Here is a 24,384-nt window from a genome sequence, read left to right on the forward strand (position 1 = left end):
ATTAATTATTAGAAAATTTTCACTATTTATCATGGTAAGTAAACACATTGTTTGATGACTTTTTTTAACTTTGATTATGAGAAAGACTTTACTCATATATTCTATCACTGAAGCATGTTACCAAGCTATTTATAATGATGTCAAACTTTCTTATTCCTACAAGAGTTTTAAAAAGGATTTAAAAATCATGACAAAGAGCTTGAACTTTTGAAAACTTAATTTGAGATTTTAGATGCCCTTATTAGAAAGGTAGGTTAATAATGACCTAGACCACTTTAGTCAAACCTATACCAATCCCTTCTAAAGCCAACTAAGCCCTCTTAAACCCAAAAAGACATGGAAATTGGGCCTTCTTCACATTTCATATTAAGTAACCCACCCAATAAGCTTCCAATGAACAAATATGCAATATAAAATGTTTCATTGAATTTACGGGTATTAAAAGTAATGTTAATATATGTATATTATTCGATTAAAATACAATATATGATTTATAATAACTCTTGATTTATTATTGTGAATAATAAATATTTTCATAAATAATATAGTGTTATAGATTATTATAAATGTTATGATATATTATCAATTCATATATTCATCAAAACTAAAAATTTATATTTCATAAAATAATAAAACTATTTCTATTTATTAAAAATAAAATAACTATTGGAAAAATGAAAAAAAACCAATTATTAAAAAAATATTTCTTTATATAATGAGATACATGGAATGTTATGGAAATTTAGATAATGTTGTTTATTTATAGTGGAGAAAAGGACCTACCCATTATTGTCCTTACTCGTTGGGCCAGATAAAGTATGGCCAATAGCATTAGAAAGCCCAAAACCTCAATGGACCCAACCTAATGTCCACCACACGCCCTCCCAAAGCTACTCCCTGAGCTCACTATTGCAGATTCTTACAACAGAGTTTGTTCCATTTCTACTTTCAAATTCCATGGCAAAACCTTAGCCATAGTTACAAAGATATCCCTGAAAATGCTTCAAACTCACATTAACATTTTCTCACCCTTCACCGCCGCACTCCACTCAAAGCAACTCCGTTCCTCGCGTGTCTGTTCCTCCTCCGCTCCGGTACGCCGTCGTGTTGCAACCACCACAACTCCTGGCGAGGTCAATCTCCGGCGCCTCACTTCGCGCATTGTTCAACTCACCCGCAGGAAACAGCTTCGGCAGGTAAATTGAAAATCAAACCCAAAAAGAATAATTCGGATTGTTTTATTTTTTTTTAATTTTATTTAATTTACTTTTGTGCAATGTTTTGGTTCAGATTTTGGATGAGATCGAGGTTGCGAAGAGGCAGTTCGGGAAGCTGAACACGATTGTGATGAACGCGGTGCTGGAGGCTTGTGTCCGTTGCGGTGATATCGATTCAGCTATTAGGATATTCGTAGAGATGAAAAAGGGCGATGGTTGTGGTGTGGATACTGTCACCTATGCCACACTTTTGAAGGTACTGTACTGGTGTTCATACTTTAGGCTTTTCCTCCTTTTTTCGCGAAATTTGCATTGCTTCATTTTTTTAAGGGTAGGACGCTGATGGTTTTACTTTGAGTATTCTGGTTGCTGAAAACTATAAATGATCCTAGCCTTTGAATGACATGCCGGGTAAATATGTTGTTTTCAAAGTAAGATGAAATAAAGGTATCTCAACTCAAGTATTCGGTTGAGATTTTCTATTTCTATTTTTTGTTTCTTTTTTTCATTTTCTAATAAAAATAGTTTTTAAGAATAATTATTTATTTGGTCCTACTATCTTTTTTGTTTGGTTCAATTTGGTCTCACTATTAGTAAATGGTTCAATTTGATCTCTCATTTTTTAAACCGATCCACTTTGTCCCTAACTGTCATTAAAAAACTGCTGCAGTTATGTTTTTTTCAGTGACATACCGAAGGTACAGAATGACATTTATCTTAAAGAATTAGATTCTGCCTAGTCCTTCACGTTTATGTGATATGTTTTTACGGTAAATTGTATGTATACTTCAATGAGACAAATCCAGAGCTAAGTAGGCCAGAGATGAGTCACTCTACATAAAGCCAACTAAAGTATTTTTCTCCAAGAGAGCGAAATAAATGACAAAAGCGCAAAATGTGTGTTTGTGTCTAAGTGGGTGTGATGAGGTTGAACCTTGACGTCTGGAGCACAATCGACAGTGGGTGCAATCCCTCTGAAGGAGAAACATTGACAAAAAGGCTTAGCATTTTGAAATCACAGACTCTATCTGCTTTGGTTCATTTTGGTGCAATGCAGTGTATTTACTGCGTTCACATTACATGTTCATGGACACATAGTAGAACCCCTTAATTAAATATTCTCTCTGTGAGGTTTTTAACAAAAGGATTCTTTCAGTTATACCTAAATTTTATAATTATTGTGTAATTCATTTTGAAAATGAAAAATTTGATGCCACTCTCATTTTCCTTTAAACCCCTTCAAATGTACCCTTATAGTCTCACTGATAGTCTATTTTTCAATTTAACAATTCAATGTTGCATGCACTTTAATTGTTAGTTCTTTCTGATCTTTATTGGAATTTTAATTTAAATACACATAAAGGGGTTAGGTGAGGCACGGAGGGTCGACGAGGCTTTTGAAATGCTTGAAACTGTAGAAAATGGCACTGCCATGGGAAGTCCAAACTTGTCAGCTCCATTGATATTTGGTCTGCTAAATGCCTTAATCAAAGCAGGTTAGTCAGACAGTCTGGTTTGACATGTATGTTTTTGTGATTGTTTTGTGCATGGAAATTTTGCTTTCGATGCTTTTAGTTTGCACTAGCGTATTGCATCATACTTGTGCACTTGTATGTAATAGCTAACTATATAAGATGACGCCCTTGATTGAAATTTTGTTGATTTTTAATTAAATGCTATTTGTTTGCTTTTGGTTTGAGTCTATGAAGATATTTTCAAAACTTCATGTTGACTGCTGATGTTTTACTTGCAAAGCTATAGTGCAGGAGACTTGCGTCGTGCACATGGTCTCCTTGCCCGATATGGTTTTGTGTTTCAAGAAGGTGGCAAATTTTCAGTATCAGTATACAACATACTAATTAAGGTTTTGTTCTAATCTGTAATCTTGAAAGAAAAAAAAACATCATTCTCAATCACATGTTTGGTGGGCATTACAAGTAGTTGTCGTAATGAAATTTGATCTTGAATATTTCTTTTTTCCAAAATTTAGGGCTACGTAAACTCAGGTTATCCGCACACTGCAATAAACATGCTGAATGAAATTTTACGTCAAGGTATAATGCCAGACAGGCTCACATATAACACACTAATTCTAGCATGCGTTGAGAGTGGAAAGTTGGACACTGCAATGCAATTTTTTGAGGAAATGAAGGTAATTTGTAAGGATTTGAAATTTGATTTCAATCTTCCTTTGGTAGGGAAATACAAAAATGTTTTGAATTTTCAATCTTTGATATTTACAGGGGAGAGCACAGAAATTTGTCAATGATGATATGTTTCCGGATATTGTTACATATACGACATTGCTTAAGGTGAGATTTCAATATTTTGTTCACTTGCTATTTGTTATTTTTATAATATACAACTGTAAGTTTATCAGTTCAAATTTTGCTTTATTTTGAAGAAGTTTTTGATGGGTAGTGTCCGTAGTTGTTTTCAGTTACCTCCTGGTATCTTATTTTGATTGATTTTAATGTTCAGTTAAAAGTAATCATATAACCGATGCACATCCAATATTTGTATTAGTTCTGTCATATTGTAAATCCTAATGCTTGTCTGGGTGTCCGAGCGCTCTCCAGCATCTCTCTTTAATTTTTTCTCTCTTTCACTCTCTTTATTGCAGGGTTTTGGGATGGCAAAGGATCTTACTTCAGTTCTAAAAATAGTTCTTGAAATGAAATCTCGTTCAGAATTATACATTGATAGAACGGCTTACACTGCTATAGTTGATGCTTTTCTAACATGTGGCTCAGTTAAAGGTATATGCTTTCTTCAGTTATAGTTTCTTTAGTGGCATAGTGATATCAGGAATGAGTAAACAAATAAATGTTTATGATAGTTCCTTTACTGTTGACAAGCGGAGTATGATATTCATAATCCTAAAGTGTCCTAATAATTGAAATTATGCCCATTTAATTAATTGATTTTCCTTGTCTCATGAATTGAAGTGTCAAATATTATTTGAGTGCCGCATTCTTCTAGTTTAAATTTTTAGGTTAAAAATGTAACTTGTAGTAGTCTTGTTTACTGGGGTGATATGTTTTTATTAGAATAGTCAAACTCTTGGGGAACTGAAGCACAAAGCTACTTGAAAGTTATAGTTTTCACGTTTTATAGGTATCTTTTTGGCACAAAGAAAGAATAATTAAATTGTAAGAAAGAAAAACAAGAAAAATCTGCAGTTTTTCTTCATATTTGAAATGTGTACTGGTTCTGATTCGTGAATGAATTTCAAATGCTGGTTTGTGCTACTTGAGAAAGAAAAATGAGAAAAAAGCTCAAGAGATTGATATATCCCTCAGGTCATTCATGTGTGTGTGTAGAACTAGCATCAGATCGGAAGTTAACACTGCTGCCTATTGCCTATTTCTCAAGGAAAATTATATTCCATCCAATTCATTTCTTCCCCTATCTTCAAATTCATTCACTTAATAGCCCAAGGATAACCCAACTGTCCATCTGCCCTAGCTTACATTTAAGGTAATTTACCTGCACCCACTTAAATTGGTTTCAACAAATCTAATCAAAACTGCCCTATGCTTTTACTCCATAAGAGATATATCCTCTCATAATTTAGCACTTTATCTTTATTCAAATCTGTGACATGAATGACATAAACAAATAAAGATGGACATAAGTTAGCTCCCCTCACAACCCAACTAGCCATATCAACACACATACAATCAAGAAAGAAAACAAGAATGTTAGCTTCCCTTGGATTGTTAATTCAACTCTAACGCTTTACTTTACTGCTTTGCAAACCAGTACTGCACTTAATCCTCCAAAAGCTCACTATTTGTCACTGTCTCCAAAAAATATGTGCTACCCTGAAACTTCAGTACTAATAAAAACCCTAATCAGTACAGCTAATAGTGAATGGGCACAGCCCAAATACACAAAATATTGTGACTAATGGTATCTTAATATCTAACAAGTCCAAATTCATTTTCTGTTGCCAACATTTGTTTGTAATTATAATTATAATATTTTTTTAGATATTTATAACCCTACACATGATTCCAAAGTGTTAAAAGACAAAAACATGGCTAGTGGGAGTTGAATCTAATAGCTTCCATACATTACCCAAGTACTCTAACCAAATAAGTTATATGACTAGTTGGTCATTTTACACATTCTTAAAATTATAATTTAAACTTAACTCATCATTTTCGTTATTCTACTAAATTAAAATTTTCTAAGGTCTTACAGAACCCATATGGTTGACATTGACTGGGGCTGTGTGGGGTAGTATGAGGATATGGTGGTCATAGGGTGGAATTTTGTGAGGCTTGTCAAAAACAGAGGCGAAGTTTTTAAGGTCTGAAATTCTGGTGGTACCAAGGTGTAGGTAGGGGAGTCTGTGAGAAGTGTGTGGGGGTTGTGGGACGTAAGCTGTGTAAAATTTTTGCCATCATCAAGTTCTTTGGTGGTTTTGGTAGGAATAGGAGTACAGATGAAGGCACTAATGATGAGTAAGGTCATCCTATCAGGAGGTCAGAGTATTCCTTGGGCTATGCTAAGGCTACTACTAAATTAGGCTATGTGATAAAATATTCTCTGCTCATATAAGATATCATGACCGCAGTACAGGTGTCTAAAGCCTATACGCTAGGAAGCTTCTGGAATTCCGTTATTACAAACTGACACTGACTAGAAAAGAAGAGACATAATGTAAGAGACTACTAGGTTTGGAACCCTTTAAGCCAATCGAGTTTTTCTTTGGGCCTCGCAGGCAGGGTGACTTTGGACACCTATCAGAGAGAAATGTTTTACTCTGGGGCAGGCCAAATTTTATTCTCTTCCCTGTAGAGATTTCTCAGTTCTTTCCTATCGAGGTTCCCCTTGCAATACTACTTTTTTATCATCCATTTCCCCATTCTTTTCTACATAAAGGAAAAACGATGTATCCTCTGTTTCTTTCTATTCACTCTTTCACTCATCCAAACAATGGAAACAGTTCTATTGGGAGGGTTTGTTTGGGGTTCGGTTGGTATCAGCCCATGTAACCGGATTTCTTGACTGTCATAGAGTTTGTTCTTAGTAACAGTTTTTGGACCATTTTTGCCCAATTTCTTGATATATTTGGTCAAATAATACATAACTGTTTATCATCCATTTCTCCCATTCTTCCCTTCGAGAGACGGCAAAACTGTACGTGTATTCTGTTTCTTTTTGTCCACTCTTCCACTTGTCCAAACAAAGCACTGAGAAATTTCTGATTTCTGTTAAGATGGTTTGGTTAAGGCGAGGTAATTAGTATAAGGGTAACTAATCCTAGATGTAATTTAGATATTATAAATAGGTGGGCTCAACTAGTAGTTAGGGAAGAGACAATTCTATTGGGAGGATTTGGGTTTCTCTTGGATATCACCCCTTGTACTTGATTTCTTGGCTTCATAGCTTTTGCTCTTAATAATAGTTTTTGGGCCAATATTTCCCGATTTATTATTTTTTTTTTCTCCTATACTAATTGAATCTATCACCAGTCCTTTTGTTTTATTAAATAATTGATAAATTTGCATTTTGTTCTTTATCTAATTAAATCATCTTTCGGCATTTAGGTGCTCTTTGTGTTTTTGGAGAAATATTGAAGCAGGCTGGTTTGAATCCAGAGTTGAGGCCAAAGCCTCACCTCTATCTATCCATGATGCGTGCCTTTGCTTTTCTAGGAGATTATGATCTAGTTAAAATTTTGCATAAACGGATTTGGCCAGATTCATCAGGAACCATATTGTTAGTAGCTCAAGAAGAAGCTGATCACCTTCTAATGGAAGCAGCACTCAATGCTGGCCAGGTATTTCCCCCTTTCAAATCACATCATTTCGACGTTTAAAGTTAAAGTGAGTGTACCTAGTTTTAAAAATTTCACATCTTTCGCACACAATCTCTATTTTGCTAGATAAATGGATGGCATTGTGTTGAATGGTGGTTACTTCAAAAACATAAAAGATATAAAAGAAATACTAAAGTAATCTCATGAATAAAAATAATAAAACTTTTAACTTATATCAGGAATAATATAATTATACAAAAATCTTCCAGGGACTAAAATACACCAAAACTATTTAAAATTGAGTATAAAAACAAAGGCAAAATCTAAAATAATCTGCTAAAGTAAATACTTATGGATACTGTTTAAAAGCCATTCTTCAATGTCAGGCATGTAAATGACGTGTAGTGATATTTTTATGAATGCAGCGATAATCAGGGAGAACATTCCATTGAAGTCAAATCGAGGAACTTGATGAAATTCTTTAGCTACTAAATGAGCTTTCTATTTGTTCAAAGTACCTTCAACATTTGTTTGATTCAAAACACCTAATTACAACCTATCCTAGTGGCAAAAAGAGAAAACAAAGTCCATCATTATTTTATATCAAAGCATCAAATTCTTGCTGTGTAGCTGCCAGTCATTTTGGATTCTTTGAAGCTTTTGTGATGCTCTTGGGTCAGAATAAGTAAGAATAAAATGACCTGGGATACGACTAGGTAAGACACTAGATTTTGATCTAGTTTGCTTGGGATGAGCACTTATAGGTGGTGAAGAGGATTACAAAGAAGTAGTGTGAGTGGGAGTAGACTGGTTAGTGGAGACAGCTTGATGCAATACAGGATTGACTGTTGCTGGAAAGAGAACTAGGTGACTCAAGCAGGAGTAGGGTGATTTGAGTCAGGTAAAGTGACATGAGGAAGAGGATGAACAATAGGAATAGAGACAATGCAAGAATGCTAGGAAAAAAATTTAAAGTGAGAGTGAAAGAAAAAGATCTTTGTAAGGAATCTTGCACTCAATAAAGACAAAATCTTTGGATATTGTGAAAATAGGGAAAATTAGGTATAGGATTAATCTCATAGGGTAATATATTTATAATGAAGAATAATAAAGGAAAATATGGGCTAAGCCCAAATACTGATAATCTTGTAACGAACATAAGATATTGTAACTAACAATATCTACATCCCCTCAAGTTGGTGCATATAAATTATATGTACTAAACTTGTTACAAATATAATCAATTGTAGGTCCTCATAAAGAGTTAGTGAAAATATCTGCTAGTTGGTCACTTAAGTTAACAAACTCAATCTTGATGTTTCTAGATACAATCTTTTCTCGAATAAAATGACAATCAATCTCAATGTGCTTGGTTCTTTCATGAAAGACAAGATTAGAGCCAATATGAAGAGCAACTTGATTGTTACATAGAAGTGTCAGTGACATCTCTAAATTGTAACTCTTTAAGTAATTGTTTAACCCAAACAATTTCAGTAGTGTCTGCGACCATAGCTCTACATTATGCTTCTGCACTAAATCTTGCCTTAACACTTGCTCTTCCAAGAAATCAAATTACCTCCAATGGAAACACAATATCTGGAGTTAGGCTTAAAATCCATTTGTTAACATGGTATCAGAGTTATGGGTTAGCCTATCCTAGCGAAGTTTGTTATTTGTTCGGTCTATTGTTTCACACACTATCGGACCACTCATTAACGTCTAGTCCCACGCATGAGATATATACGTCTTAGCGTGACAAGGGTGTGTTGGGAATCCTATATTGACTAGAGATAAGGCCAACTTACAATATATAAGTGGATGCAAACCTCATTTTACAAACCGGTTTTGTTAGATTGAGTTAAGCTTAAAGTCCACTTCATAACAGATTTAAAAAGTTTCTCATAGGTGAGAGACATTTGTAACCCTTGTCAACACCGGAATAACCTAGAAACACTCATTTATGGGATTTGAAGACAAATTTGTGAGTTAGAAGGTCTTTGGAAGAGTATAACCAGCACATCCAAGAGTTGAGTAAGTGATAAGTTGGATTTTTGCTTCAAAGAATAACTTTTAGAGCATTAAAATTAAGAGAAGTTGTAGGCAATAGAGAAAAGTTATACAAGCAAGATCCCAAATTTTTAAAGGCAAAGAAGCATGAGTAAGGAGAGTAAACCAAGGTCAACTATGTGTCTGTGTTTTCTATCTATGACAATTAATCAATGATTAATACAAAGTTCCCTTAAATAATAGTTGGGGACTAAACACTCATCCCCAGCTAGTTTGTAAACTTTTAAGAGAAGTATTAAACTGCAGCTCAACCATGGCTTTGATATGCTTAAAAGCAATGAAAGCTTGTATTTTGCTTTTAGAAAAGCAGTGAAAGCTTGTAATTTACTTTTAGAAGACAAATCCACGTAATCCTTGAATAAGCATCAACAAAGGTGATATAACACGAAAATTTATTGGGATATGGTTCTGGTGAGTGTCCCCACCAGGCACTGTACACCAATTCTAAAGGAATTTTGCAGACTGTTTCAGACATAGGAAGGGATAACATGTGAGCTTTCCTAACACAACAAACAGATAAAAAAGGAGAGGCATCTTTATTATTTTGTGAAATATTCCAATGCCGAAAGATGAGTTTTAGGAAACATTATTGTTTGTTTGGATGCCCTAGCTTAGTGTGCCTCAGAGTATGTGCTAGGAGAGTTGCAAGTATTCTCAACAAAGTTAACAAAAACATTAGAAATCAAACAATTGGCTAGGCTTGAATGTTGAGCTTGAAGCTGAATGTTAGGCTCATCTGTTTCATGCTCAATCTTGTGGTCTAATCTCATATACCACAAACGAGTTTGGTTAAGATCAGACATGGAAGACATCAAGCTGCACGCACTGCTGTTCTGCCTTGCAGGATCTATAGTCTATTCTTGAGTTTTTCCTTTTATAATTACTAAGGCATCTCTAGAAACCCCCAAGCCTCTACCTTCAGCTTGATATGAACAACAAAAAGAGTCTAAAGTGCTCAAAGAAATTAAATTCTTGCAGGTTTCGAACATATACCTCAAATTGATTTTTCTTGTATGTGAAGTTAAATTTTTAGGTATTATGCTGGGACATTTGATTGCTTACAGTTGAAATTGGTTTCTAACATAGTCTTCATTTGTTGCTTCACTTTTCTTTACAGAGAGAAAATTCTTTCACTTACCTTCTTTTATTTTAATTTTCAACATTTTGATTGTCTTCGGGAAGTTAATTCTTAGCATCTTTATTTATCTGTATCTGTGGTGTTTCTTGGTCAGATCAATGTTGCCATTAAAACACTTGCTGAGATAATTTCAAGATGGAAGGGCATATCCTGGACAAGTCGTGGAGGCATGGTATGTAATATAATGGTATACAATGCCTTTTTGAATAGATCCCACCATTAGATATTAAAATTCCTAACTTTGATTTGAATGTCTAGTGTTTTCTCATCATAGTATATTTCTGGACCAAATCTTTGACTGACTCGAAGACGCCCTTTTCAGAATTCAAATAATTTTCCTTCAGCATAGTTGTAGATCATTGCAAACTGATGATGATACAATTTGCAGTCAGGAGGATATTGGGTCAATTGAAAGTGTTAGTGCTAGGCCCAAAAGAAATATTAGGAGACCCAAAGATTGGGATGACTACGTGCATTGAGAGAGAGAGTATTATGTTTGTTTTGTGAGAATCTTTTCTGTTAGAACCTTTTCTTATTGTGTTTACGTGGTTACCATGATATATGGATAACTGTTAATATATGCAGGGAATATAAGCATTGTAATGAAAAACTTTGAAAAGGGGAATATTATTCACTAAATTTCTATCTTTTCTTCTTGGAGGCCTGGTACCTCGAATATCAGATTGTCACTCTAATACCTATCAGATGATCTATCACCATGTTTCTTTTATATATATAATGTTACTGTGGATCACATGTTATACAATAGTCAAATGTTGTAGGAAGAAAGACATTTTTAAACAGGGTATTCATTTATATGAATTTTTTTATTAAATGTTAAAACTGTCAACCTTATGGCCATGCTTTTTGTGATATAGGTAGCTTATCGCATTGAGGCCGTGTTGGGATTCTCAAAGTCTTTGTTCAGTCCCTACTTACTTCCTCAGGTACTGATCATATGTTGCATTGACATCCTTTCAAGGTTTTTATGCATTTATATCTCTGCATGTATGTTTGTTATGTCTTTGGCTTGACTGTTTGATCTACACTGCATTTTATTTATGATAGTTTATGCATGGAGAGCTTGTATTTTTTCTAATTATGGACCCTCTTGGTGTAGGTTTTACCTTCTCAACCGATTGAGAACTATATGATACGATTTGATGCGACACGGCCACTACAAGGTACCATAAAGCTGAGGAAGGTGGTTATGCGTTTCTTTGATGAAGCAGTTGTTCCTGTTGTGGATGAGTGGGGTAGCTGTATAGGGCTGTTACACCGTGAAGATTGCAAGCAGGTATTTTTAGTTTGCTTAGAATGATTTGTGAGATTACTATTTCATTAAATGGTGTTCTACTAAGATATACAGCAAAATCCTACAATCTTTAATTGATGTACTCGAGTCATTTTGCATGGGTAGATGTTAATAAATTTTGTGAAGACTGTCTTTGGCCGCCGTGTATGCCCCTGGAATTATAACATATAACTGAAGTACTATCAGTATATATCGAAGAATGTAGTTTTTATTGGCCTTTTCCCATGATTTGGGGTACTTTGACAATATTACTGAATTCTTTCAATTAATGTAAATTGGAAGGATTAGGTTGCATGCGTGAAAATTTAAGGGGATACTTATGTGGCACAATGATAGGACGAAACTGGTGACTGTTCCTAGGTACAGGGTTACTCTACAAAGCAGTAAAGGAACCTTCTCATTAAGAGACACTACAATATAAGTTGGGCATCCATCCACAAACATGTGGGTTTGGTAGCTGGCCAATTTGGGAGACACTGAAAAATTCCTACATAAACAACTACTGCATTTAATAGTCCTTGGTTGTGCAAGGTTGTAAGATCACGGTTTAATGGAACCTTCTCCTCAAGGTTGGTTCTAGCATGTCCAGTACACTCATCCACAAACCTGCGGATTTGGTAGCAGGCCCATTTGGGAAACACAGATTAATTCGTACACAAACAACTACTGCATTTAATAGTCCTTGGTCGTGCAACGTTGTAAGATCACAGTTTAATGGAACCTTGTCCTAAAGGTTGGTTCTAGCATGTCCAATACACTCATCTAAAGAACATATCGTCTGACGGAGTATCGGGTGGTCATTTCACTCCTCAGTCAACAACTGAGCCACCCTTAAGCCTTTAAATATTTTTGAAAATGTTTTCCTCTTATTAGTGATACCACTCACTAGATTACCTAAATTAGGCTCATCGAGCGAGTTGATTCATTTAGTGAAGATACCATCTGTAACTTCTTGCAAATACTTTAAAACACTACTTTTTGCTCAACGGATGGATGACTCATCTAGCGAGTGCATTGTTTGACGAATACATTCTTTATTGGTACATCATCTAACGAGTACTTCATCAAGCTAGCACTTCGTCCAACGAGTACTCATCTAGAGAGTATTTGACCTTATATCCTATCAGTATTCGTCTACTTAACTCTTATCAACTGATGAATATATCAGTTTGGTATTATTGGCTTCTACTTATCTTAACTTTGCAAAATATCCTCGTTTTGTCTTAAAAGAATTATCCTAGCCAAATAATTCCAAACTCACTCATTCTATCATCTAGAGTCTCCTCTATCAAACAACATATCACTAAACTACATCAACTGACTCCCTTGATCTATTTAGGTATTCTTACTCGTTTTCTTAAGTTCAAAAAGATCATTTATAGTTTTATAATTATACTTACAATACAACAACTTGATTTAGCTGACATACTTAAGAATCCATTTTCTTTCATTCCTCTCAAAACTTGATACAACAGTTGATTTTGATAGGAACCATTCAACTCCAATTCATCACTTCTTAGCAACCACATAACACTATTTCAATGAATCAATCATACAACCAAACAAACAAAATCATTAAAATACTCGTACCACATCACTTTTCATCAGCTACTATACATATATCCTAATTAAATCAATCATATATCCAACAAACAACATAAAAATACTCAAACTCAGTTAAACCGACAAACAACCAATAAGATAACTTTTCATTATCAACTCGTGGCTTATACCATGACACAACCATCAACTCAGAAATAAAAAAGACTAGTTAGCTTCCCTTGTTCGTAAAGCTCCTTTCTTCTCAAGTTCTACTACTAGCACTTTCTTAGCTACCCAACTCTACACAGTAAACTTTAGATCAGTGATCTGAACATAACTTAGATATCTCTGATATACAAAGACTCGTCTTGAATCCAAAAAAAGTCACATGCAACCATGACCCACCTTCATGCAAGCACATCTCCAAACTAACTTGGTGATCAAGTTTCATTTTATAAACCCTAATCTCTCTATAACACCCTTTTCCCTTCTTTCATTCACTTCTCTCTAGAAATCTAGTGTAGTTGCTATGCTGGTTTAAGATCCTTAGACATCATAGGAGTTGTGGTGTTAGAGGATAATTATCTATTCTACTTTATCCACATACTATTCATCTACGCTTACTCGTCCCTCTACCTCATCTACCACATATTATCTACCCTCTGGCTACCTCACAGTTGTCTACCAATCCTCTTCCACAAAGAGCGTCTAGTAAGATAGCTGTGATAGCAGCCAACACTAAAAACTAGAAGGATAGCTGGAAGCGGGTTGACCACTATTTTAAATATTATAAAAACAAAAATAATATATACTAAACATAGTAGTCCAATAACTGTGCTGAACTTGTCACAGATATCCATATAAATTTCATACAAAAAAAATTCTACACAGACAGATATATGAACAAATCAAATTACTAAACATACGTGTCTATGTATACTGTTACTGTATGTCAAATTTAACATATTGTCAAAAAAAAATAAAAAATACGGGGCATAGTATAATATTACTTTAACAAATAATAATTCTGCATTTATTTTCAGATAAGATGTAAATTTTGATATTGTTATTATTTCTTTTATTATACATTACTGTGCATGTTCCGGTTCATGTTAACTGTGTATTCATCATTTTATATGACCGTAATTATTATTGTTAGTGTTATGATCCATTGTTACCCAAAATTCACTCTTGGCTACACAACTCAGATCATTTAACGTTTTGGTTCCCTTTTTGTGTGCTACTGTTTGTACATATATGCACATGCCTAACATAAACACAATACTTCGACCTAAATACAAATTGAATCATACCCGTTCATTACATTTGAGTTTGTGTCTTATATTGATATTGGGATAAATTTACGATGCAGTTGGATGCCCCACTTTCAACTATGATGAGAAGCCCTCCTCCCAGTGTTACGAGTTCAACATCTGTTGGTCATGTAGTTGATTTAATTTTAGAGAAGCGATACCCTATGGTTGTCATTGTAAATTACACGAACTCATTTGCTACTCCTCCATATAACTCTAGAGCAGTTGGAGTTTTTACACCACAACAATTAAGTAGGTTTATCACACCAGTATCTCAAGTAAAATGGACTGACCTTTGTGAAAGGTAAATATAACATGTTTAGCTTTTACGAAAATCTCTGATTTAAATAAGTTTTTTAGTACAAGTACATACGAACTGAAATTGCCTCGTGATGTTTTTCCCTGCATGTCTGCGTACATATGATTTATGTGAGAGGCTGTTTTTTGAGTGGGTAAAGCTGATTCAGGTAAGAGGTAATCTCAGGCTATTGTACATATTAGGATTGTCATTAAGGTTTTTGATAGGGTGAAGGACTTTATTGGATTGGGATAAAATATTAGAATATTGAAGTAATATTTATAATGCTATTTAGTTTAGTTTTAGTTTCCTAAAATATTAGACTATGATACTTTTAGGATTGTCATTAAGGTTGTCATTCAATGTAAAGTTCACATTGTATAGAGTTGTCGATGAGAGAATGTTATTCTTAATTTGATCTCTTACGAATTTCTCTGTAGTTTTAACGGTAGATTGTTAGGATTTAAATGCTTCCTAACAATTTGATTTAATTACAAAAGGAGAATTCAATCTAAAAGATTAGATTAATATGTGGAAAATTTTTAAGACTTGCAAACTCGGCATTGTCGTTTCGAGATTAAAAGAACATTGAACTTGAACTAGAATCGAACTGGTTTTGGATGATTGAAATATAACAAAGGATTAGAAGGCTTATGAATGAAAGAATAATGGTGGTTCATTTGTAGAAGAAGAATAAAATTCTATATTTCTCCAAGTTCCAAAAGTTGAATAATCACTTCAACACTTGATTTGAAGGAACAAAAATAATACTTTAATAATTTTTCTTCACACTGGTAAAAAATTAATTATCAAATTGTTGTATATTAAAGTGATTTTACATAAGATAAATATGACTATTTTTAATTTATGCGGTTTGGAAATTCAATGTTCTAGGACTTCAAAATTGATATATGTTACACTAGATTTGGAATCTTATTCTATTTTCTATGATTAATTTTTGTGGAAGACATACGGATTACATTTTTCTTGTATTAATTTGAACTTGTGATTACGCTTATGAACCATCCTAAAGTTCACATATAGGTTCATGTTTGGAGCTAATTAACACACACATATAGCTTAAATGATCTCTAAATATATAGACAAAAATTATGTTTTTAGTTTTTCAATTTTAAAAATTCTCTTTCTCTACTTATTTTATTTTTAAATTGTCTTTTTCTCTTCTTTTCTTATTTGTATTTCTGTTCTTCATCCATGGAGAACTTGTTGCTTTATGTCAGACCTCATTAAAAATGCACTCAAAATCACTCTAAGCGGACGCCAGGTGTCAAGCGAAGGAAATCTGGAAATCAGAAAGTGGGAGACAGGTGTGGGCAGCGAAGTGGCCGTTCGTCCTTGATGGTGGTAGCAAAGGTTAGTTTTTCAAAACTCACGCCACTCTCTGCATGCAACCTCTCTTCCAAACTCTGAAACTTCATTTTTCTCCTCCTTCTCTCTAAAAGCTTTTCCTTCTCTCTACAAAACACTCACTTTCTCTTCTCCGATCACCACTCAGGCACCGCTGGAGCACTGTCGGCGTCAAGAGCTTCCAATTGAATCGATCAGTTTTTGGTTCTGAAACTGGTAAGTCACTTTCTCTTTAGAACGTTCGTTCTTCTTACACATGCGAACCCAGATTCTTGGTTGCATGAATAGGTCACTTTGTTCTGAGTATTTCTGTTTTTCCTGTTTGGTTTAGTTTGTAAGGGGTGATCGTCGAACTCTAAGATTTCAGTAGTGAGGAGATATATTTCTGCATTATTGAACGTTCGGCAACACTTAGAGGTGCATTGTTGAACGTTCGGTCACGCTTAGAGGTAAGGGGAGCTTATATAATTTAATTGTATGTTCGTTTCTGCGTTCGTTGCTAATGAATGCATGTTTGTTGAGTGGCTGAATGTATATGAAGTATGATTATTTACTATGATATGAATGTTTGAGTTTATGAAAATAGATGTTGAGAGATGAATTGACATAAAGAATTCTAGTATGAAATTTCCCTATGAAAGTGTACGTTCGTCACTGAACGGTCCTTGACCGTTCGGTTTTTCTAGTGAACTTGGTTGGAATTGGATTCTTTCATTTGGGAAGAATCCTAGTTGAGGACGAACGTCTTCGTTTTGTAATACTGTGCATGAGCGTTCGGCCAAGCGTAGTTGTTCCTTGGTATTCAGTTATAAACTTAAGTATATCTATATGTATTTGTATATTTTCGTTTGTTCTTAAACACTACTCAAAATGGTATCTTATTATATTTATCAAGCCTTTCTCCTATAAGTTTAGTAGTGCTCGGTCTTACACCAAACGCTCGTACTGAGTAGTGCTCGGTCTTCCACCAAGCGCTCGTGCTGAGTAAGTGCTCGGTCTTACACCAGGTACTCATTCTCCTTTCTAAATATATATATATATATATATATATATATATATATATATATATATATATATATATATATATATATATATATATATATATATATACACATATATATATATATATATATAAAAGAACGTTCGTTCAAACTCAACAGGGTTCGCCCTTTTCGGTGCTCGGTCTTCGACTGACATTCTGATTGTTCTTGATGTTTAACTCATTCAAAAGCTAAGTATATTTATTGATGTTCGATTTATTCACCTGATTAAATTCTTTACCCGTATTTGAGGTTTTCACAGTGTCTGTCTTAAATTGGTTTCAGCCTAGAGTCTTAGTATTCGGCCTAGGCCTATTAGCGTTCGGTCTAACTCGGGAGTTAGTTCATTCAATTGGCTCACCTAGTAAATAAACGTTTGATTCCTAATCGTTCTTGAGAACTATTATGTTAATCACTCCCTTTCTTAAAACCAATGATTCCATCTCTCGGTTTTGATCCATTTGGAACTGGAGAAATTTGGTCTCACTCCAAGCGTTCGGTCTGGTTCAGGGTTGATGTTTAACGTTCGGTATTTGGTATCCTTAGTGATCTTTGTACGAAGGGTTTAATTGAAATTATTAATAATGAAAGATGAATAGAATATGATATTGATGAAATGTTTTGGATTATGGACGAGCGTTCCGGGGAGGAATAGCTCATGAATGTATATTGGAATTTGTAAAGTATGAATGTGGGCATGCTAAGCTGGCAGTTCATCCTGATGTTCCGTGATTACTCGTCCTCACGTAGAGGAGGGTAAGTCATGTGTGGGAACGACAGGAGGTCCTAGTCCTTATGGTTAATTTGGACATATAGGACTAACCTCGGGTGGCAGCTGTTGAGGGTATCCCAGTTACTACATCACCCGGGTGCACGAACGTCGTAGCTACACAGAATTCATACAGTCCGGACAGTCAGTCTAGTATTAGGCTTTGCATGAACGAGTGATGAATTATCTTGTTTGGTTGATTGTGTGAAATATATGTTTATACATGAATTGAATTACATAAGCTTACCCTATGTTTCTTGTCTTGTCTGTTTTGTACGTTCGGTTGTCTTTCTGTTGCAATGATCATCCATGTGGATGTGAGTAGAAGGAGACGAGCTGCTGGAAGAAGCGCTTGAAGAAGAAAATTTAGTTGAGGTAGAAATTAAGACCGAACAGTAGAACCGTTCGGTAATTATTAGTTTAGTTTTAAGATGATCGTTTGATCATCTTTTCCTTCTTATTTTGTAGGACCGTTCTGTATAGCCTTTTGTAAACCATTCAGTTAGGTTTGTTTATGTTGTTCGGTTTTAGTTTTCTTGTTTCTCTGTAAGGTCGTTCGGCCACAAGCGTACGTTCTTTATTTTGTAAGATTGATCTGTAATATTAATCGATGTGAGTATTCTATTATATAGTTTTTACACTGTATTTTGGGATGTTACACTCTATGTTTTCAATCATTGTTGCCAATCTTTATTTTATATTTGCGGTAAAGTTTTTAAACTAATTTGAAATGTAAAAATGTTAAAAATTGGATTTGTCTAAGTTGTTATATATTGTAAACTTTTAGAGAAAATTATACACACATTTGACTATATTATAAAGCATTTGTGAACTTTTTCTAAAAGTATTAGACATCTGCCTTTTAATGTTTAATAGAATTTGGAAAAACATTTATATTTTTCGAAGTGATTTCATGAGCTTTATTTTTCTAGAGTTCATTGTTTCATTTAAATCTTTTCTTCGACTAATTTGACCAAAGATTTCTTTCTAGTTGATCATGCTTAATCTTTTGCCAACATCTTTAGGGTTATATTTTTGCCATTGTAAGCTAATTTTATTTCCTAATAGAGGTTAGTAAAAAACGTAATATTTATATCAGTGTTGGTAAAAATAATTGTGATTAACATCAACTAAAAGTATTATTGACCAATATTAATCGTAAAAAGCCCTTTTTGACATTAATTAAAAATGTATTCCAGAAACATTTTCATAACTAACTATTTCATCTCTACTTAAACAGAGGTATTAAAATGACCAAAGACATTTAACAACAGTCTTAATTAACAACAGTTTTAATTACAGATGTTAATGAACATGAAATCCAATTAAAAAATCAACTAGTCATAAAAATTAACAAAGTTTGAAGGCAATAAGACTTGCTTTCAAAGCCATGTACACATATCAGAGTAAACTCTTTACACTCTTGATCTCATATTTTCTTTCTTTTTCTACTTTTTTTTTCCTTCTTTCCCTATAGATTCATAGAGTGTGTGAACAAAGAAGTTTCTCCCATGAAATATATATATATATATATATATATATATATATATATATATATATATATATATAATGATTACATGATTCATTTTGATGAGGCTTGGTGATCAATGACAGTTTGAAATGCCCCAGCCATTGCCCTCACTTTGTTCTTCCTTTCCTCCATAAGCTTGCTTGTAGTTTCTTCAATCACAACATTGGATATCTGAGCCTCCTTCTTCCCATTTTTCCTTTCTTCTAACTGCTGCTTTGATGCTGTTGTTGTTGTTGCCTCAACTTTCACCTCCTCTTCTTCATTTTCCACTGCCTCTTCTTCTTCATTCTTCTTCTTCTTATCTTCCATTCCATTCACCACCCATCCTTCATCTTTCTCATTTTCAACAACTCCATCTTTGTTTTCTTTATCTTCCTCCACTTCATGCTCCTCATCTTTTGCCTTCTCTTCTTCTGCTTCTGACACTGTAGAGATCACCCTCTCATCATCAACTTCATAATGAGATGGCTCAGAATCATCAACCACCATTACATGTTCAATCTCATGTTCATCAGATTCAACATCAGGTAATAATAACATTTCAGGCACATGTTCAACCTCATGCACACTGTGTTCTTCATCCTCCACCTTTACCACTTCAACTTCTTGACTTGTAACTTCCTTAACCTGCTCAGTTTCAACACTCAAGGCCTTCTTAGTTTGCTTAGGAGTATTCTTTGCTGACTTCACAGAACCATGATCCTTGTTGGCTACTACCTTCCTGGTGCCTGTAGAGGAAATAGTAGTAGAAGGGGTGGTTTTCTTTGTGACCCTTGTGTGTAGGGGCTTAGTTTTTGCATCAGTTGTGGCCTTTATGGTCCTATCTGAAATGGGTTTTGAAGGGATAGTGGTTTTAGAAAGTGGGCCAATGGAGGACCTACGTAGTGAAGGTTTTGTGATGTTTGAAGAGGAAAGTGGTTTGTCCAAAGATCTTCTTCTCACTTCTGAAGTCTTCTTGATATTGTTGATATTGTTGTTGTTGTGAATGTTAGTTTTAGGATGTTTGGAAGAGGATGATTCATGGCGTGAGGTTAAAGTGGGCTTGAGATAGTTGGGGATGTTTTTGTCTGAAGAGGTTCTGTTAAGCTTCTTAATGGAGGTAGTTGTTGTTGTTGATGTTGTTGATGATGTTGATGTTAAGGGTTTGGTGGTCCTTTTGGTGGTTGTGGTGTGAGAATTTGAAGTTGTGGCCTTCTTCTCCTTTCCAACAACATAACTTTCCTTTGCTTTTGTTGCCATGTTTATATCTTTGGGTGTCTTTTAGCTACACAAATTCTTGAATCAACCTACACAATGTTACAAAGCAAATGTTACTAGATTAAGCTAACCAATTTCTTAGCTCTATAATGAATGAGAGTAGCATGAAATACATTGATATTCATTTGACACACTTAATAAGAATATAATGATTTTAATAGAGTAAACTTTTATATTTTTTGAAAAAAAGAAAGTAAAAGGTAAGAAAAGATAACACCAAATAAATGTAAAACAAATTATGCATATCACAATATCATTTTTTTTATAATAAAAGAAAGGGATAAATTTCAAATTATATTTTAAAATTTTGTTCCATCCATAACTAATTAATTATATTTCTATTTCATCTCCATACCATTTTTTATGAAGGTAATGTAAATCAATATATATTTTAGTGAATTTTGAAATTTCATTTGTCAAGAAAAATATTTTATATGATAAAAAAAATGTTTTACATAATTTTTATTAAGTGTATAGACGAAATAAATATATAATTTAGTTTAAAATAAAACATAATTTTTTAAAATATATTGGAGACGCAACAGCATATTTAACTTTAAAAGAAAAGAAAACAAATAGAAAAAATTAAATTAAATATTTAATTATTTTGTAAAGTGAAAACCATAGGTGGACAGTAGAGAGTAACTACTTTGAAAGTTATGTAATTTAATTAATTTGGAATGAAATAAGGAAAGGTAGAGAGATGGATAAATGAAAAAGGAGAAACAATGATGGACTCACTGTTTTATAAAGTTATTTTTCTCTAAAAAGCAAAATAAATTATCTCCTTTCGTTCTCTATCTAATAAAAGGTTATTAGTTTTAATTCCTAATTTTACTTAAGATAAAAAATATATAGTTTCTTAAATCTATAGATTGCTTTGTTTGTCGAAATAGAATTAGAGTTAGAATTTATGAAGTAATGTGTTTTATCAGTTTCATGATGATAAAGATAAATAAATAGAAAAACAAACTATTACTTCGTCTTTTTCTTTTCATAGTATCATATAATTTTATGTTGCAAAAATTAAATATTGTGTCATTCAAGTACCTATATAATCTTCGTAATGCCAAATACAAATATTTATTAATGAATTTATACTGAAATATAATTCTAATTAATTTTTATTAGAAAGCAATCAATATCAAAGTTTTAGTCTTTGACTTAATCAATAGAGATTGAAGTGAATAACATTTTCTCTAATTTAAAATTAAAGTGAATAATGGTATTAATTTTTAAGGCTAAAATGAAAATTTTCTTGACACAATCTACTTTGAAAGTGCAAACTCTCATTACATAAGTTTCATTTCACTTTATTTTCCTATGTGAGAACACCAAATGTCAAAATAGTTCTTCTTGTAAAGAAATTGTCACAACAAATATACCAAAAATGAAAAATGAATTGTGATGTATTCATTTAACTAACTAACAAAAAAAAAGTTTCACCAAATAAAATGGGCATTATCATCTAAACTCAATAATTGTAAGAAAACATGGAATTTATAAGAATTTTTTTTGTTTGAATGAGTTGTAAGGAAAAAAAGGTACATACATAAAGAAAACATAAAACAAAAAAGAAGCATTAAAAGAGCTAAAGTGCTAGAGAAATGATTATGATCATCACTCATAAACTCTTTTAAAAACCAAAAACTAATGTCCCTTTTGTGATGCAAAGAGAAAAAAAAAAGCATGAGACACAATGATAAGTACTTCCATTATTCTTGCAAAGGTTTAGGAAAACGCGTTTTCAAAACGCGATTCCAAAATTTTGATACAATGAAACTCAAAAACTGAAAGAAGTAAAATAAGAAAAAAAAAGAAGGCGTAAATGAGCAAAAGCAAAAGCATGTAAGGAATCACGTTTGGATAACGTACCTTGATAGAAGAAAGTTCATGGAAGAGTGAATTTGTGGCACAAAAGCAAAGAAAAATTGCATTGGAAGGAGAAAGAAGACGGAGAAGAAGAAAAAGAGAAAAAGGGTTTATTGAAAGAGAAAAAATAATTAAAAATTAAAAGGTTCAATGAGATAATAAAAGAAGCGAAAATTACGCACAACTAAAAAAAGCTGTATTGCAGGCCATCGAATCAAAACAAATATTTTTGTTTTTTAACTTTTTATTTTTATCAAATAAGTTGTGGATGTGCTACACATTAGGATGCACCGTTGACCTTTTCTTGTTTTGTTCCTCACGTTGAAAAAAAATAAGAGAGAGAAAAAAATATAGTTTTTTTGTTGGATTATATTTGTAATCATTTGTCTTATTTTAATATTACTTTTTGCCTTTGTTTTGAGTATAAGAATACGATTTTTAAGAATAAATATGTAGTTAAATTGCTTTATTAAATTATTAAAATTTATAAAAAATGGGATTTTATAAAACCTCCAACATTGGATTAAAACTTGTAATAGAGTATTAAGAATGATGTATAATATACTTCAAATAAAATGAATTTTTATAAGACTTTTTGTATTGAAAATTTCTTAGAATTGATTAAAGGGTAGTTTAAAAAATTGAAAAATATAATACTATTTTTCTTTTTCAGTTATTTGTGAAACTTACTTCTTATACGAAATTATTATATTTACGGTTCTTTTTGTTTCAATATGAGGAATTGTGTTGTGTAGGTTTGATATAAATAAATTCTCTAATTCAATAAAATACGATTTTTACTTCAGTTAAACAATATTTTTTTCAACAAAAAGTAAGAGTGTTGCTCCCTCCACTACCATTAAATACTCCATGCACCACTTCATATCTAATTTGCCCTTCCAGTAAAACAAATGTCAACATCGGTTTCACCTTCAACGGATATTGACATTCATAGAAGGCTACATCTTTTAAATTTCTTTTGTTATTTTAGTTTATTGTTTTCATTTTAGATTTTATTTTAATAATTTTTTTATTTGTATATATTAAAAAACAAAAAAATTTAAATACTCTATAAATTAATTTAAAATATAATAAATTAATAAACTTAAAAATCACATTGAACGGACGTGGCCACATCCATTAATGGATGTGGTATATACATTTAAATAATTAAATAAAAAATGTTTAAATAATCAATTAAATAATAATACGTAATTAAAATAAAACAAAAATCAATCTAATTAAATTAATAATAATTAATTCATTAAATAAAATAAAATTAATTTACATATAATTACGTAATATATTATAAAAGACAAAAAAATTAATATTTCATAAATTAATTTAAAATATAATATTTTAATAAACTAAAAACTAAAAGAAAAAACTTAACGGATGTAGTCACATCCTTTAATGGACGTGGCATATCCATTTAAGTAATTAAATAATCAATTAAATAATAATACATAAAACAAAAATCAATTTAATTAAATTAATAATAATTAATTTATTAAACAAAATAAAATTAATTTACATATAATTAATTAATATATTCTAAAAAACAAAAAAAATAAAGACTCTATAAATTAATTTAAAATATAATATTTTAATAAACTAAAAACTAAAAATAACCTTAACGGATTTGGCCACATCCGTTAACTAATGTAGCATATCCGTTAAATAATTAAATAAAAAATAATACAATTTAATTAAATTAATAATAATTATTTCATTAAATAAAATAAAATTAATTTATATATAATTACGTAACAAATTTTAAAAAAGAATAAATAATATTTATATATTAATTTAAAATACAATAAATTAATAAACTAAAAACAAAAAATAAAACATAAATCTTGAACGGATGTGGCCACACCATTA

The 24,384-nt window shown here is 32.5% G+C and overlaps 2 protein-coding genes across 5 annotated transcripts; one reads left to right on the forward strand and one right to left on the reverse strand.

The window, feature by feature from the left end:
* Positions 1-860: 860 nt before the first annotated feature.
* LOC108338652 (pentatricopeptide repeat-containing protein At5g10690) lies at positions 861-18,498 on the forward strand. Of its 4 annotated transcripts, none has more exons than XM_017575666.2 (16): positions 861-1,196; positions 1,291-1,473; positions 2,581-2,713; positions 2,984-3,081; positions 3,208-3,369; positions 3,461-3,529; positions 3,841-3,976; positions 6,779-7,011; positions 10,290-10,367; positions 11,074-11,142; positions 11,316-11,492; positions 14,425-14,669; positions 15,905-16,037; positions 16,180-16,247; positions 16,363-16,480; positions 18,166-18,498. In XM_017575666.2, the coding sequence occupies exons 1-13, from the start codon at positions 999-1,001 to the stop codon at positions 15,912-15,914; spliced, it is 1,791 nt and encodes a 596-aa protein (XP_017431155.1). In that variant the 5' UTR covers positions 861-998; the 3' UTR covers positions 15,915-16,037; positions 16,180-16,247; positions 16,363-16,480; positions 18,166-18,498. The 4 variants fall into 4 exon arrangements, with proteins under 4 accessions (XP_017431155.1, XP_017431157.1, XP_017431159.1 ...); XM_017575668.2 differs by having other exon boundaries at positions 862-1,196; positions 14,425-14,839; XM_017575670.2 differs by having other exon boundaries at positions 862-1,196; positions 14,425-14,832; positions 15,885-16,037.
* An 840-nt stretch (positions 18,499-19,338) lies between these two features.
* Positions 19,339-22,601, reverse strand: LOC108336957 (cell wall protein DAN4-like). Its single transcript, XM_017573399.2, has 2 exons — positions 22,504-22,601; positions 19,339-20,657 (listed from the first exon to the last, which is right to left on the reverse strand). Exon 2 carries the CDS (start codon positions 20,608-20,610, stop codon positions 19,423-19,425), a length of 1,188 nt encoding a protein of 395 aa, XP_017428888.1. The 5' UTR covers positions 20,611-20,657; positions 22,504-22,601; the 3' UTR covers positions 19,339-19,422.
* Positions 22,602-24,384: the final 1,783 nt, after the last annotated feature.

The sequence above is a fragment of the Vigna angularis genome, chromosome 7 (genome assembly GCF_016808095.1).
Source record: "Vigna angularis cultivar LongXiaoDou No.4 chromosome 7, ASM1680809v1, whole genome shotgun sequence".
Classification (NCBI taxonomy): Eukaryota; Viridiplantae; Streptophyta; class Magnoliopsida; order Fabales; family Fabaceae; genus Vigna; species Vigna angularis.